A 14849-nucleotide genomic window follows, 5' to 3' on the forward strand; every position below is an offset into this window, starting at 1 on the left:
TTTTTCATGTTGTGTGTGTGTATATGTATCTTCCTACATGCATCCGATGAAGTGGGTTTTAGCTCACCAAAGGTGCCACAAGGACGACTCCTTCTTTTTGCTGATACAGACTAACACGGCTACCACTCTGAAACCTGTGTACTTACCGTGTAATTCCTAAGTTAGCCAGGCTCCAACTACTTCGAATAATAAACGTATACAAGAAAAGTATTCTTAAAAAGCAGCCAGACACCACCTTAGTTGGCTGCCTACATTGATCAACAGTATTTTCAAGACAACTAACCACAACACTTTGTTTTTTACATAGACAAAAGTTCACTGAACATTTAACGTGCTTTTGAAGGAACAGGAATAAGCTCACAGTTGGAAAGAATGAAATTGTTATTAATACTGCTGTCTTCCCACAGCAGCTAGTTCCCTCACTTTAATGATCTGTGAGTCTTTCCCAGTGCTGCACAAGGCAGAAATTCAACCCTTGACTATCCAGTCTATGAACCCAATTTGTAATATAACAGATGTACTTTTTGGACCTCAAATTTGCACTCTGTGAAATTGCCTTAGATGTCAATAAGCTAGAAGAATATTTTGATTTTAGTTTGTGAATCAACAACCAACCTTTCAGTATAAAACATGCATTGTGTACAAACATAGCATTATGTACTTCCATTCCTTCATGTACACGATCTGATTTGCACAAAGCTCTTGTAGTGGTAATGAATGAAATGTAGCTAAATATAAATCTACCAAGTGAGCAAACATTCCATTCTTTGAAGATTGTTAATATGGTAATGTATAAACAAAGCTCAGATGGAAAAGCTCCACATTCTGATTTACTTTGCTTTTGCGAATCATTTTAGTAGCTCAAGTTTCTGCACTGATTTTCCTGAGCATATCCTTTCTTTAAAGATTTTCACCCAAAGCATATAAAGGTTAGAAAAACAAACTGATATTGGTAAGCATGCAAGTAATACACGCCAACCTGTTTAATTGGACATAGCCAGAAAGCCACACAATAGCTTATAAGCTTTGTGTAGTTAGTACTTTATGGCTCAACAGGATGGGGGGAAATATTTTGCTATGGCAACATACTGATATTTGATCTTGTAAATACATTTAAAGAAGGAATCACATTAAATCTTTGCAAATTGGTTTTGTTAGCATCTCATAACTAAACACACTGTGTTCTTATCTGTTAAAAAACCCCCCACTGCTTGGCTGGAATTCTTTTTCACAAGGAAGCACCCTCTTTGGCCCTTCCACAGGCCCCCCCGCAAGAGCATAAGCTTTTCAAAAAATCTCTAATGTATTTGTTAAGGTGTATTCAAATATGCTTTGGAAGTTGTTATAGCAACTGCTGTACCAGATTTCTGAATTTTCTTTTTTAAATAAAAGTGCAAGGATGAATTCTGAGACCTTTCTATACTTCAACAGCATGTCTATTGCTTCACTGAAACAAACAGATACCCGAGAAAGCACAGTGTTACCACTTCTTTAACGTTTTATTTATATGTATTTTACATAACAGATCAAAGCATGTGGAAAATATTAAGGTATAGTCTTGAGTATACTTCAACTTCTTACTGTATTATAGATCCAAAGGAAACTTGAAATATTCAGTACACAATAAGTTTTCACTTATATTAATAACTAGACTATGCATCTGTGATGTGTGGTGGTGACCATCCACTTTGTTATTGTGGTACTAAATACCGTTGCAATACAAATTACTCTGATTTGCTACTGTGGGACAGCTGGAAAATGCTGAAAGGACTGCTACCTATTTCTGTACGAAATTCAGAACATAACCAGCAAGCTATACTTGAATATAGACAGCTCAGCTCACGACACATTTTCAAAATAAAAAGCACCAGCCTTTTTTTTTATCATATTCTATTAGCATTGCAAAGAAGTTTAATTGCCACTTGAGTCACATGGCAACATACAGAATGACCTCTTAGGGTATGTCTACACAACAGCTGGGAGCAAGCCTTCTAGCCCAGGCAGACACACTAACAGGGCTTGAGCTAGACCACTACAAGTATCAGTGTCAACATTTCAGCTCAGCCAGAAGCTCATGCTCTCAAGTCCAGCCAACCTCCTGTGCTTGAAAGCCTGAGCTAGAATATCGACATTGCTAGTTTGAGTGTACTAGCTCAAGCCTGTCTCAACAGGCTGGAAGACTCGCTCCCAAATGCAGTGTAGACAGACATACCTTTATAGACAAATGAGACTACAGTACAGCTTAACTACTAGTGTATGAACTTCTCAAAATCAGAAATTGTTAAAACATGCTACAAAATACAATTAAAAGTGTTAGCACGAGTTTATATGAATGCATTTAAGGTAGTTTTCTATACAATCTGCCATGAATGAAAAAAAGGATCAAATGATGGGAGCCTTCACAGCTTTGTAAATAAACCAGAGACTTGAGTCAGCTAGTGTAAAGAAAGAGGCTGCATTGTTTTGGATAAGGTTTTTATTACCGATTAGCAAACCAGGAGGTAGGTTTTGCCTCAGCTGAGGCTCAGAAGCCATTTTAGCAGACATCTGAAAACTGAACAAAAGTACGCCAAGCAGAAGTCTTGCAACACGTCTTCTTTAGCTCCTACTTTTCAAGAGTTTACTGAAATATCCCAATTATCAAAGTATCCATGTTAAAGAAAAACCACTACTTGATTTTCAAAGCTTGTTTTGCACAAGACTATTTTGTGATGCTTCAAGGGGACAGTTACAGAATTAACTGGTTCTGGTTTTAAAACTTCTCCAGGAAGCTACACAAGTAAAATATCAAATGGTAGTTTGTCTTATCTTAAGGTAAGACTCCCCAATTCTGCACTCTCAACAGCTTTTGCCTCCTCCCCATCTTTGATTCCTCCCCTATCATTAAGTCTATATTAAAGACCATCTTCTATGGTCTTCAATATAAATGGAAAGGGTAGTTTGCAGTTTAAAGAATACTTCAAAGAAGTAGAAAACTGCTTCTAACGTAGGGAAAGAGCTGACCCCAGATGTATTGGGGCCTTCAGTAGAAAACAGTTTAGTTCCTCCCAAGGCCACCAAAATGGGTCCCTCATCTCTTTCCCTTCTTCAAGTGGCTCATCATCTTCTTCCTCTACCCTTTCCTTCTATAAGGCAGAAAACTTTTCTTTTTGCTGGCCAGCCTCCCACTCCTGAAACTAGTGTTTGGGATGGTCACCTGGAAATCATTGTACACAGCTTCTTGGGAATGGCAGAATTACAGCTATTGCCTGAAATGATGTGCCCTAGGCAGCTGCCTATCCAGAATACATCTACCCCACACCCCCTTTTTGGAGAAAAAAAGCCAAATACATAGGCAACAGCTGAGAAGACAAATTAGTTTTCGGCCTGTCTGAGAGTCAGTTTGGTTTGGTACCTTACTTTCCCATCCTGATTGGTGGAAAGGAAGTGCGCAAAGGTGAGCAATATTTCAACATGCCAATTTGTACAAAGTCATAAACAAAAATGGTTTTTTTTAATCCCAGAAGAGGTTTTAAGACCGGTTACAAAGTACTAGTGAACAGACAGTAGTGCACACCTTTTCCAGCCCGGTATACTTTGAAGTGAGAAGAGACAATATGCATCAATCTTTACTCAGATTTACAATTTACAAGAATGCAAAATATTATTCCCTAAGTATCCCGCACTATTTAAAGTTATGCACATACCCTGCTTCGGCATCTGTCACTTACCTTAAATTTTTAGTTGTATGTTTTGCATGGCTAGGAAGAGGTAAGGATACATTTTATCAAGAAATATGGATTACCACAACTGTATGATTATAGAATCATAGAACTGGAAGGGACCTCGAGAGGACATCTAGTTCAGTCCCCTGGCACTCAAGGCAGGACTAAGTATTATCTAGACCATCCCTGACAGGTGTTAGTCCAATCTGCTCTTAAAAATCCCCAATGATGGAGATTCCACAACCTCCCTAGGCAATTTATTCCAGTGCTCAACCACTCAGAGTTTGGAAGTTTTTCCTAACATCCCACCTAAACCGCCCTTGCTGCAATTTAAGCCCATTGCTTCTTGTCCTATCCTCAGAGGTTAAAAACAACAATTTTTCTCCCTCTTCCTTGTAACAACCTTTTATGTACTTGAAAACTGTTATGTCCCCTCTCAGTCTTCGAGACCAGTGGTCTCCAAACTTTTTGGATCGCACACCCCCAGGGCCTGCTCTAGGGAAGCAAAAAAAAAGAAAGATCGGCCGCCGGCATCCCGCCGAAGATGGAGCGGGGAGAGCCGAGCGGCCGCTGAAGAATCAAAAGGTCCAGGAGCGTGGCTGCAGCCGTGACGGTGGCACTCCTCCTGCCATGCACCCCCAGGGATGGTCTTGCGCACCCCACTTTGGAGACCACTGCTCGAGACTAAACACCGTCTATACAAACAGATACAGTGTTTTACGGAAATGAAATCTCTGAAGGAAAGAATTCATCGAGGATCATCCGACTTTGTGGAGGTGGGAGGGGGGAGTTCGTTCTGTATTCATGGACAGTCACTGTTTTATAGGTGGCTGTTACCCAACCAGTACTAATTAATCCAGAGCATGCAGCAGCAGCTTCTCCCTTTGATTGCCAACACAGTGTAGCCATGAAGCTGAACAATAACAGATGGCCATTTTATTGAATGCCTTTAAAATGGATTGTGTCCTTAAGCATGACACAGGGTCATTATTTAGCGTGTGTTTGAGGTCAGTCTGGATCATCACAGCAGGTCCCTTCTGGTTTTGTAATCTGTAATTTACAACATTTTGCACATGCACTGAGAAATTTAGTAAGTGTATTTGTAAATCTAAAAGGCAGAGAGACATGGTCCTTGAACTAAAGAGCTTCCAGTCTAAATAAGCACAGCTAAAGATAATGACCGAGATAGGGAGTGGAAGTTAATTAACTTAGACTTATTCATTACTTTATTTTTACATTAAAAAGTTACAATGTAACAAGGGTTTGAAAAGCCAAGTCAACTTGATTTCACACACACGCACAAAGTCACAGGTTTCAACTGCTTTAAATGGTATTTTCTGATTTTCATCAGTATATTTTATTAAACAATATACATACTAAAAGCCTCGTGACAAAGCCAGATAATTCTTTCTCCAATATTTATGGAGGATGTTGAACTGCATATTCAAAGATTCTTGTCCAACCTCCAACCTTCCCCCTCATTTACATGATACATGTATTTTTGTTCATCTGTCTGTGGCTTTATTGGATGTGTCCATCTGGCAATTCTCCATATTACATACCTACTCCCTAAGCACTGTATACATCTTCTGAAGTATTGCACAGTTTTGTTAATTGGACCATGGTATATTGAATGGATCCCTTAGTAAACGGACACTTACTAGGACATAAATGTGATGAAGAATCAGTATGATTAAGAATTAAGATTCCACAAAGATTTGTACAGAAATGGAGAAACAAGTCACTAAGAAAAGAAAGCATATTTTCAGTCTGTGAATGTAAACTCACTAATGGCAGATCCTTGAGCATATCATACTGCTTGAGGTGGGATAAACTTGTTGATGCTAATGGCAAAACAAAAACTGGACAAGTTTAAGGCAAGTCCCAGAACAGGGAGCTGTTTACTTTCCAGGCACAGTTCAAGCTATGCATCAAGGCTCCTGCTTTATCCTCCTGTGTGGTGGATAATTCAAAGAGAATAAAGTAATGATAGGAGAATTTTTGTATTTATCTGTAGTGTTTAGAGAATCCATTTTCAGCTGTATTTCATCACTTGCAGATTGTGTGTCATTACTTGCAGATTTAGGAACACACCTTAGAACTACTGTTATTTGTCAGACCCACAAAAAGCAGTTATATTTCTACACTGTTCACTCCTTTTGTTTTCAATCAGTTTTGATTGGAAAATGGCGAAATGGAAAAATTTTCCCTTTACATACTGTATACTCATTTTCCATTTTACACTCAGATTTCTTGTATTTGCACAAAGGAGGCTGGGATTACATTCCCTAACGCTGAAGAAAGTCTCCCTCCGTTCAGTGATGGCTCTATTTAAGTGACTGGTGAACTGTTTACCAGTTTCTGAATGGATGTAAAATCTATACAATAAAAAAAACAAAAACAAAAGGGCCTCCGGACCATACAATAATGATTGTTCTTTGGATCAAAGTTATACCAATCTGCAATACATTCATTTTTAATCCTACAGGAAGATCTAGTCACTGGTCCCTCTGATACCCACACACAAGTTCCTTTAAAGTCAATGCACTGAGAATTGAAGACAAGTATCACAGGGCAGAATTTGACCCATAGCTAAAAGTTAAAAATATTTGATTACTGCACATTTAGAACTTACCTAAATGCCATTTAAGATTAATACTGCCAAATACAAGACATGCTAGTGTGAATCACGGAGGACATTTGGCAGGGCTGGAGGAGTGCATCTGACATGTTTATGTTACCACGTGCACAAATCTCGAATTATTAATATGCAAGGACTGCATGTCTGAAGTGGGATGTAACAGTATAATTTTGACTATCAGGACAAATGAAAACAAAAATAAAATTAAAGGACTGAATAAGTCATTATTCCCTGAAAACTAATGGATTTAGAGAGCTTGATGCCATTTAAAATGGGCTTCCAGCATAACTACTTGATCTCATGATTGACAACTGCACCTCAGTTCATAATTTTATAAAACACAAATTCCCAAAACATTTATCAAATAAACGGTTCAACAAAAATGCAAAAATTAATCCCATTAAACAATAAGTTACAGTAGTATGATGACATTTTGGCTTCTTTAGTGTGGTTACACACCTTTCTTTTGTTATCCTGCTGAAAGATCATTACAGCATCCAGTTTACGTTTCTGAAAGTTAATGAGATGTCTGTGACTATAAAACTTTGCTTGCTACAAGCAAATGTCTTGTTTGTTTCAGCTGGTCACAGATTATATGTAGACAGCCATTTCTGGCTCCAAATAAATATTTATATAGTATTCTTTCAAGTTCAAGTATGATTAGAAAGGCTCACACAGAGAACTCAGGTCCCCCTTTCTTTGCTCTCAGCAAAAGTTGCCTGATTCGAAATCCTGCAAAAGGATTGATCCACAGGAGTGAAGGCTGGCCCCCAAAGACAGATTTCATCCCTTCCCAACGTAGCCTCCTCTCCCATGTTGGCTTTTCACTTTTAAGCCTCTCAATCTCCTGCACATAAATTAAAACAAACAAACAGTTATACACTTAACAGCCAGCAGGGTGGACTGATTTAAATCAAGATATAGGAAACCTTGATTTAAATCATCAATTTTAACAGTGTTTCGCATTTGTACTTTATTTTCCTAAAGAAAGGTTAACAGACTAACCAGATACATGCACACCTCTGGTTGCTATAGAACATTAAAAATCTTAAGCAAATTGAATGGCAACATGAAATATCTGGTTAGACAAAGTTTTGGACTAAAAGGGAGCATCATTACTGTACTATCATCAGATTCAGAGTACGAACAACTCAAATTCCGGCAGTCGAAAGGGTATCTAGTAGCAGTACAGTGCACTTCTATGTTAAGGAGTGCAAGTGAAGATGCTGTTAGCCAAGACCAGCAAGGACTAAGTGTCCTGCATTTCTCTCCAGCAAACCTCTAATGCTGAATGGAAGACCAGCACCATGATCTGAAGAAACAACTCTATCCAGCCCTCCCCATTATGGGATGGCCAGAGCTGGGGTATCCCACAAATTTTTTCCTGTCCGCCTTCATAGATACTAAGGTCAGAAGGGACCATTATGATCATCTAGCCTGACCTCCTGCACAACGCAGCCACAGAATCTCACCCACCCACTCCTGAAAAACCTCACCTATGTCTGAGCTATTGAAGTCCTCATATTGTGGTTTAAAGACTTCAAGGAGCAGAGAATCTTCCAGCAAGTGACCTGTGCCCCATGCTACAGAGGAAGGCGAAAAACCTCCAGGGCCTCTTCCAATCTGCCCTGGAGGAAAATTCCTTCCTGATCCCAAATATGGCGATCAGCTAAACCCTGAGCATATGGACAAGATTCACCAGCCAGATACTACAGAAAATTCTTTCCTGGGTAACTCAGATCCCACCCCATCTAACATCCCATCACAGGCCATTAGGCCTATTTACCATGAATATTTAAAGATCAATTAATTACCAAAATCATGTTATCCCATCATACCATCTCCTCCATAAGCTTATCGAGTTTAATCTTAAAGCCAGATAGATCTTTTGCCCCCATTGCTTCCCTTGGAAGGCTATTCCAAAACTTCAAAGAGAGAAGTGGGGGTCTAAACTAGAAATACTGCAAACCCTGTGCAGAAACGCAGTCAGGCACCGAACCGGTGTGCGTGAAACAAATTAATGCTATTTCTTTCTAAGAAAGAAATCAGAATGATTCACTGAGCTGTGGGGGAATGCAGCACAATGTAAGTATTTAAAGCTTGCTGAATACATTGCATATTTATTAAAATATTTTTCTGCAACAGTATTTCATGAGAAACAAAACACTAAGCACCACAAAAAGCTAAAAAGAACACTAGCTGCACCACATGCTAGGGATCTGTGCTAATAAGAAGCTGTTAACTACAATTATTGACTCTAGACAAAAATGAAATAAAACTTCCATTAAGAATCTCAACTCAAATCAGATCATTTACAGTACTCACTTCCCACTAATGACAGTGGAACACTCACCGTTTGTTTTCCCTTTTGTAAAGCATACAGCTATTCAATATCTAAGTGCAACATTTGCAAAGCAGCATCAGCTGAGAAAATTCAGGATGCCACTGTGAACTCAACTCCCTTACATCTTCAGTCAATTACTCACATTGGATGACATTCTTCCAATGTTTACACTGGGATTTGGGGAGAAAATGGATTAACACCAAGTATCAGCCAGGACATTTCAGTGCAGTAAAAAAGGTGTAAAAAAAAGCACACCTCTAATCCCAGATTAGGCACATCATGTATACTTTTGGTGACAATTTAAGAATTATGAAAATCCCACTCATAGGTATCCAAGTAATTTAGAAAAGGAGTACTTGTGGCACCTTAGAGACTAACCAATTTATTTGAGCATAAGCTTCCGTGAGCTACAGCTCACTTGGAGCACAAGCCCCACTGAAAGACAATGCGACTTGTTCTAAAAGCTTTTGAAAGTCTCACCCTACTGCATCATGTGGGGGAAGTCAATACTAAAGGAGAACACATTTGTTACACATCTGCTTGTTAGCAAAAGCAAATAATTGTTCCTAATTCTCCCAGTAGCAGGGGAAATAATAGATGTGTGTTTAAGATTTGAATATTTCACCATCATAAAAACCCCTCTATCATATGCAAATAAAGCTATATCTAGTCAAGTCTTATATTAGAATTATTACACCAAGCAAGGGAAGTAGGTTTTACCGTTTCATCATTGCATATTGAGTGGATTTGGGTGCCAAACATAACAGCAGTGAAAGTGAGAAACAGAAAACCCTCAAGGCACAAAAAGACCATCAGGATCACAGTTACAGGCGGAGAGAAGTCACTGCATTCTGTGAAAAGAATAAACTTAGTTATGAAAAAAAAAAAAAAAAATCACACCAAGAACCCATGCAAACAGCAACTCCAGAACAGCGTGCCTCCTCTTCAATACAAAGTGATAAAATAGGTTTGTGTTTATTTTAGTGGTGAAATCAGCTCAACTCCAGATTTTACTGTCCGCCCTACAGACTGTATAGTTCTAGACAATTCAGTTCATCGGACAAGTAAATGCTAATTTGAAAGTGACTGCAGTCCTGCCTTGTCATATGCCACATTGCACTGCATCAATGTGTCTTGCCCTAGGGTAACCACAAGGCTACATCAATTTGATAGCCAATAAGCATCTTTGTGTAAGACTACGTACAACATTAGCCCAGGCTACACACATTAGCAGATATAAAGTGAAGGGCAGATAGACATGAATTCAGCACACAACACAAAAACTGCAGCCACGAGAGCCCTGCCTGCTCCTGGTTGGCTGTTATATCTACCTGATTTTTCACCCTTGCTGCTATGTTTTGCTTGCCTTGTGTAGTGCTGAAAGAAAATTAAGCTGTATCTCGCAATCAGGAGCTGCTCAAAGTCTTATTGCCCCTTCTTCCCCCACTGGCTTTTTTGTCCATCCATTAGTTAAGCAAGGAAAAATTTGGGCCAGGGCCGGCATTAGACTTCCCTGGGCCCAGGGCCAAAGCCAAAGCCTTAGCCCCACTGTCTGGGGCCGAAGACCAAGGGCTTCAGCCCTGGGCGGTGGGACTTGGGCTACAGGCCTTAGTACACCCCCGCTCCTCATGCAGTGTTGTGCAGTAATTTTTGTTGTCAGAAGTGGGTCACGGTACAAAAAAGTTTGAGAACCCCTCCCTGCTCCAGGTGATAGAGGGGTTAATGAAAGAGTCTTGAGACTGACAAACCCCAAGCATTCGTTAACAGAGGAGACTCTGGCTCAGAAGGTATCCTTAGGGTTCCTAAAAGCTTGCAGTACCAATGGTATCAAAGATTTGGCTGAGTGGGAACCTGTGGAGCATGAATTTGGTACCTGTGCAGCTGGTACCAAGCTCTTGGCATGGGATGAGTTGGCTCTGCTCCCCGCAGTAACTTAGGGACGTGAACAGTCCTTGGTCCTGTCTGAACTCAGTACTGGAGTCTGTCTTAGACGACAGACTCCTCTTTGCCTTTGTGATACCAATCTCATTCGGAGCCTGCATGGAACTCCCATTGGGACTTGAGGTCTCTGTAACCTACTTGTCAGACGGTGACAGAGCTTCTTGGAGATTTACTCCTTATACCGCCTCCTATTTAGAGGCAGATGTAGATTCATAGATACTAAGGTCAGAAGGGACCATTATGATCATTTAGTCCGACCTCCTGCACAACACAAGCCTAGATGATGACTTTGGTACTGTAGATTACTCGGTGCTGCATACTTCTCTACTGATCTTCGGTGACTGAAATCTTGAGGTGGACGGGGCACTACTTGTACTGGGACATACAGTTTGCTCCATCATTAGAAGTTTAAACTTAATTTCTCTGTGTTTTCAGGATCTACCCTTGAAGGAAGTGCAGATCTTGCACTTACTGGGGATATGAGTATCACCCAGACAGCAGAGGTGCTGGGAGTGTAGGTCACTTATCTGAATAGCCTCGTAACAGAAAAGAAACTCCTCTTGAATCCCAGGAGAGCCCAGGATTCCTGAGCAAAACTAAAAAAATTTAACCCCTTCAAGGGGAGATCTCCAACCTACATTACTCTCTATGAATGATTTTAAAAAATTTTTTAATAGCTTGAGAGGAAGAAATAAAAGGAACAACTGTAACACCATAAGCTAAGTAACTATGAGGAAACTATCTGAGGAAAAAAAGCTAAGTGTTAGAGAACAGGCAACACAGATTCCATCTCTGGCCAAAGGCAGCTGGGAAGGAACTGAAGACCGTTCATCCCCACAGCCCCATGCAGCCTTGGCGAGCGGCATGAGGATGTGTGGGATGTCCCCAAGTGTTGAACGGGCATGGCTACCAAATGTCTCCCATTAAAGGTGCAGGGACACCTGACATGGAGCACTCAAAGGGACACTACTACAAGAAGCGTGTACGACTTGGTTATTTTTTTTAAGCTTTCATAAATTCCAGACCGTTGATAGGGATTTATTATGAGTTCTTTCCATATTTCAGTGCTGAGGAAGTAGTTAAAAGTAGCAATCTGTTCACAGTATGCATGAAGACACTATAGATCACACAGCAGTTTGGACAGGTTCCTCTAGAGATGAGCCATGCACATTCCAAACTGCATAACAACATGCAAAAAAATGAAAGAAAGAGATGTGTGTATGAAAGACTGAAGTAAGGCATTTTATGTTCGAATACCCTCACCCAGGGCTCAATGAACTAAGCCCCTTACTTGGTCCTAGGACTTCCCCCTGTATTGAGAGCCTTATGAAATGTGCCTCACCTATGCTCTAGAGCCCGTCCCTAGTTGTTGTTATTATTCAAGGTGACTCTTGAGCCCCTCATCCACATGCCCTCCCTGGTATTTACAGCAATGATCCTCCATCCCCTTGCATTAAGGACCCTGGTATTCCTTCAGCCATATAACTCTCCAAATGATCTTGACAGTCCAGCAAGCTCTGGTACACCAAAACATTGCCTTGAAATACTAATAAGCACAAGAAAGCATGAAGGAATTAGCAAATTTCAACTAAGCACCACACAAGAAAATAAGATGGCATGAGCAGGCAAGAGAACATTCATGGCACTTCACGTTAAACAGTTGAAACATTTGCAAACATTTTATGATTTTTTATTTATAAACACTGCTTGGTTATGGTGGTAGAAATAAACACATGCTTACCAGTCCACTGTCCTCGGACACAAGAGAAAAACTGAAACCCACACAGAATGAGTGCATGAGCTGAAATTAGGGCTATATACATCTGGAAATAAATAGAAATTTGCTTAGTCTTGATCATTTTGTCAGCCAGTAAAGCAGACATTCCTTGCAGCCAGTTTTTATCATTAGAAAATTACATGCTTGGGTGCAGTGTTGTTTATTAATTGGACAAAATAGAGTAAAACCAGCTCCAGCAAAGTTCAAATAAAAAAATTTCAGCAAGTACAACAATGTACATTAATTTATTAGCTCTTTGGATCACATTACAATTACAAATGTAATAAGGTGAAAAAAAGGGTTACTAACCTTTCTGTAACCGTTGAGATGTGTTGCTCATGTCCATTCCATGTTAGGTATGTGTGCGCGTTGTGTGCGCTGCTGCCGGAGATTTTTCCTGCCATCAGTCAGGCTGGCTCTAGCTCTCTCTGGAGCAGTGCGGGTATGCGCCAGCATGAGGGGCGCCGCCGGTCCCACATCCTCTCAGTTCTTTCTTGCTGGCCAACTCCAACAGAGGGATAGGAGGGTGGGTCATGGAATGGACATGAGATACACATCTCAAAAGAACAGTTACGGAAAGGATAGTAACCGTTTTTTCTTCAAGTGCTTGCTCAAGTCCATTCCACATTAGGAGACTCACAAGCAGTACCTCAGGAAGCAGGCTCAGAGTTCAGGGACATGCTGACTGCAACACTGCTCTTCCAAACCTGGAGTCATCTCAAGCCTTTTGGGTGATGGCGTAGTGGGATGCAAAGGCATGAACCAACGACCAAGTTGCAGCCCTTCAGATGTCTTGGATTGGAACCTGCAGGAGGAATGCCGCTGAAGAGGCCTGAGCTCTCATGGAGTGAGTGATTAGGGTTGCTTGAGATGGGACATTCACCTGTTTGTAGCATGCCCGAATACAGGAGATTATCCAGGATTAGAGCCTCTGGACTGACCCTGGAAGTCCTTTCATCCTTTCTGCTACTGCTATAAAAATTTTTTGGATTTGTGAAAGAATTTAGTCCTCTTGCTATAGAAGGTGAGGGCACGCTTAACATCCAATGAGCGAAGCTGCTGCTCTTCTGAATTCTGGTGAGGCTTTGGGAAGACGACCGGCAGAAAAAATGGCCTGGTTGCTATGGGATTGTGAAACCACCTTTGGCATGAAGGCTGGGTGGGGGCGCAGTTGGACTCTGTCCTTGAAGAACACCATGTATGGAGGCTCTGACGCAAGGGCCTTGATTTCAGAGACCCTTCTGGATGAGGTGATCACTACCAGGAAGGTGACCTTCCAGGAAAGTAGCAGCAGAGAGCACGATGCTAGCGGCTCAAAGGGAGGACCCATGAATCTCGAAAGGACCAGGTTTAAAACCCACATGGGGATCAGCTCGTGAACCTGTGTGTAAAGTCTCTCCAATCCCTTAAGAAAGCAATGTCATCTCATGAGAGAACCCTCATCTACCGCCCACTGGTGGGTGGAAGGACAAAATTGCTGTTAGATGCACCTTGATGGATGCGAGAGCCAGACCTTGTTGCTTTAGATGGAGCAAGTAGTCCAGGATGGACGCAAGGAAAGACTGAGTCGGAGAGATGCCTCGATGGGATGACCATATCGAGAACCGCTTCCAGTTGGCAAGGTAGGTAGCCCTAGTGGAGGACTTCCTACTGCCCAGCAAGACCTATTGAACTTATTCTGAACAGGCCTGCTCCTCTGGGTTTAGCCATTCAACTTCCATGCAGTTAGGTGAAGGGAGCTGAGGTTCAGGTGCAGTAACCAACCGTGGTCTTGTGAGGTCAGGTGTGGGTGGAGCGGGAACAACGTGCCGAGCCATGCTCAGGCTAGAAGAATAATTCTCGCCTCATCAAGCTTGATTTTCAGGAGGACCTTGTGAACCACCATAGAAACCGGAGCAAATACACAGAATAGTAGCTCTGTCCATGGAAGCAGGAAAACGACGGAGAGGGAGCCCAGACTATGCCCACGCAACGAGCAAAATTGTTGGCATTTTCTGTTCTGCTTGGTCGCGAACAGGTCTACAGGGGAGGTCCCCCCCTCTTTGGAAGATGAACCTGGTGACCTCTAAGTAAAGGGACCATTTATGGTGAGAGAAGGATCTGCTGGGGTGATCTGCCAGGGCATTCTCCAAGCTCCCGGAAGATGTGAAGCTTTGGGTGCATGGAGTGCTTCACGCAGAATTCCCATAGATAAATGGCCTTCTGACACAATGCAGAGGATCAGGCTCCCTCCCTGTTTGTTGATGTAGAACATAGCCACGGTGGTGTCCATCAGTATCTGCACTACCTTTCCTGGGATCTGTGGGAGGAACACTTGGCAAGCTAAGCGAACCGCCCTGAGCTATTCCTGGGACCACAGGCCCTGAGTGAACCGAGGTGGACTTCCCAACCTAGGTTGGGAGCATCCAAGACTATGGACACCCAGGGGGTGACGAAGGGGAG

General features: G+C 41.5%; 1 protein-coding gene across 1 annotated transcript in view; it reads right to left on the reverse strand.

Moving 5' to 3' along the window:
- Positions 1-4903: 4903 nt before the first annotated feature.
- Positions 4904-14849, reverse strand: part of ZDHHC7 (zDHHC palmitoyltransferase 7) — a 40338-nt gene continuing 30392 nt past the window's right edge. The window contains exons 6-8 of the mRNA XM_048870815.2: positions 12372-12453; positions 9410-9540; positions 4904-7192 (exon numbers count right to left, since the gene is read on the reverse strand). Of these exons, the coding sequence (XP_048726772.1) occupies positions 7016-7192; positions 9410-9540; positions 12372-12453 (390 nt within the window). The 3' untranslated portion in view covers positions 4904-7015. The remainder of the gene's footprint in view (positions 7193-9409; positions 9541-12371; positions 12454-14849) is intronic.

The sequence above is a fragment of the Caretta caretta genome, chromosome 12 (genome assembly GCF_965140235.1).
Source record: "Caretta caretta isolate rCarCar2 chromosome 12, rCarCar1.hap1, whole genome shotgun sequence".
In the NCBI taxonomy this organism is placed as follows: Eukaryota; Metazoa; Chordata; order Testudines; family Cheloniidae; genus Caretta; species Caretta caretta.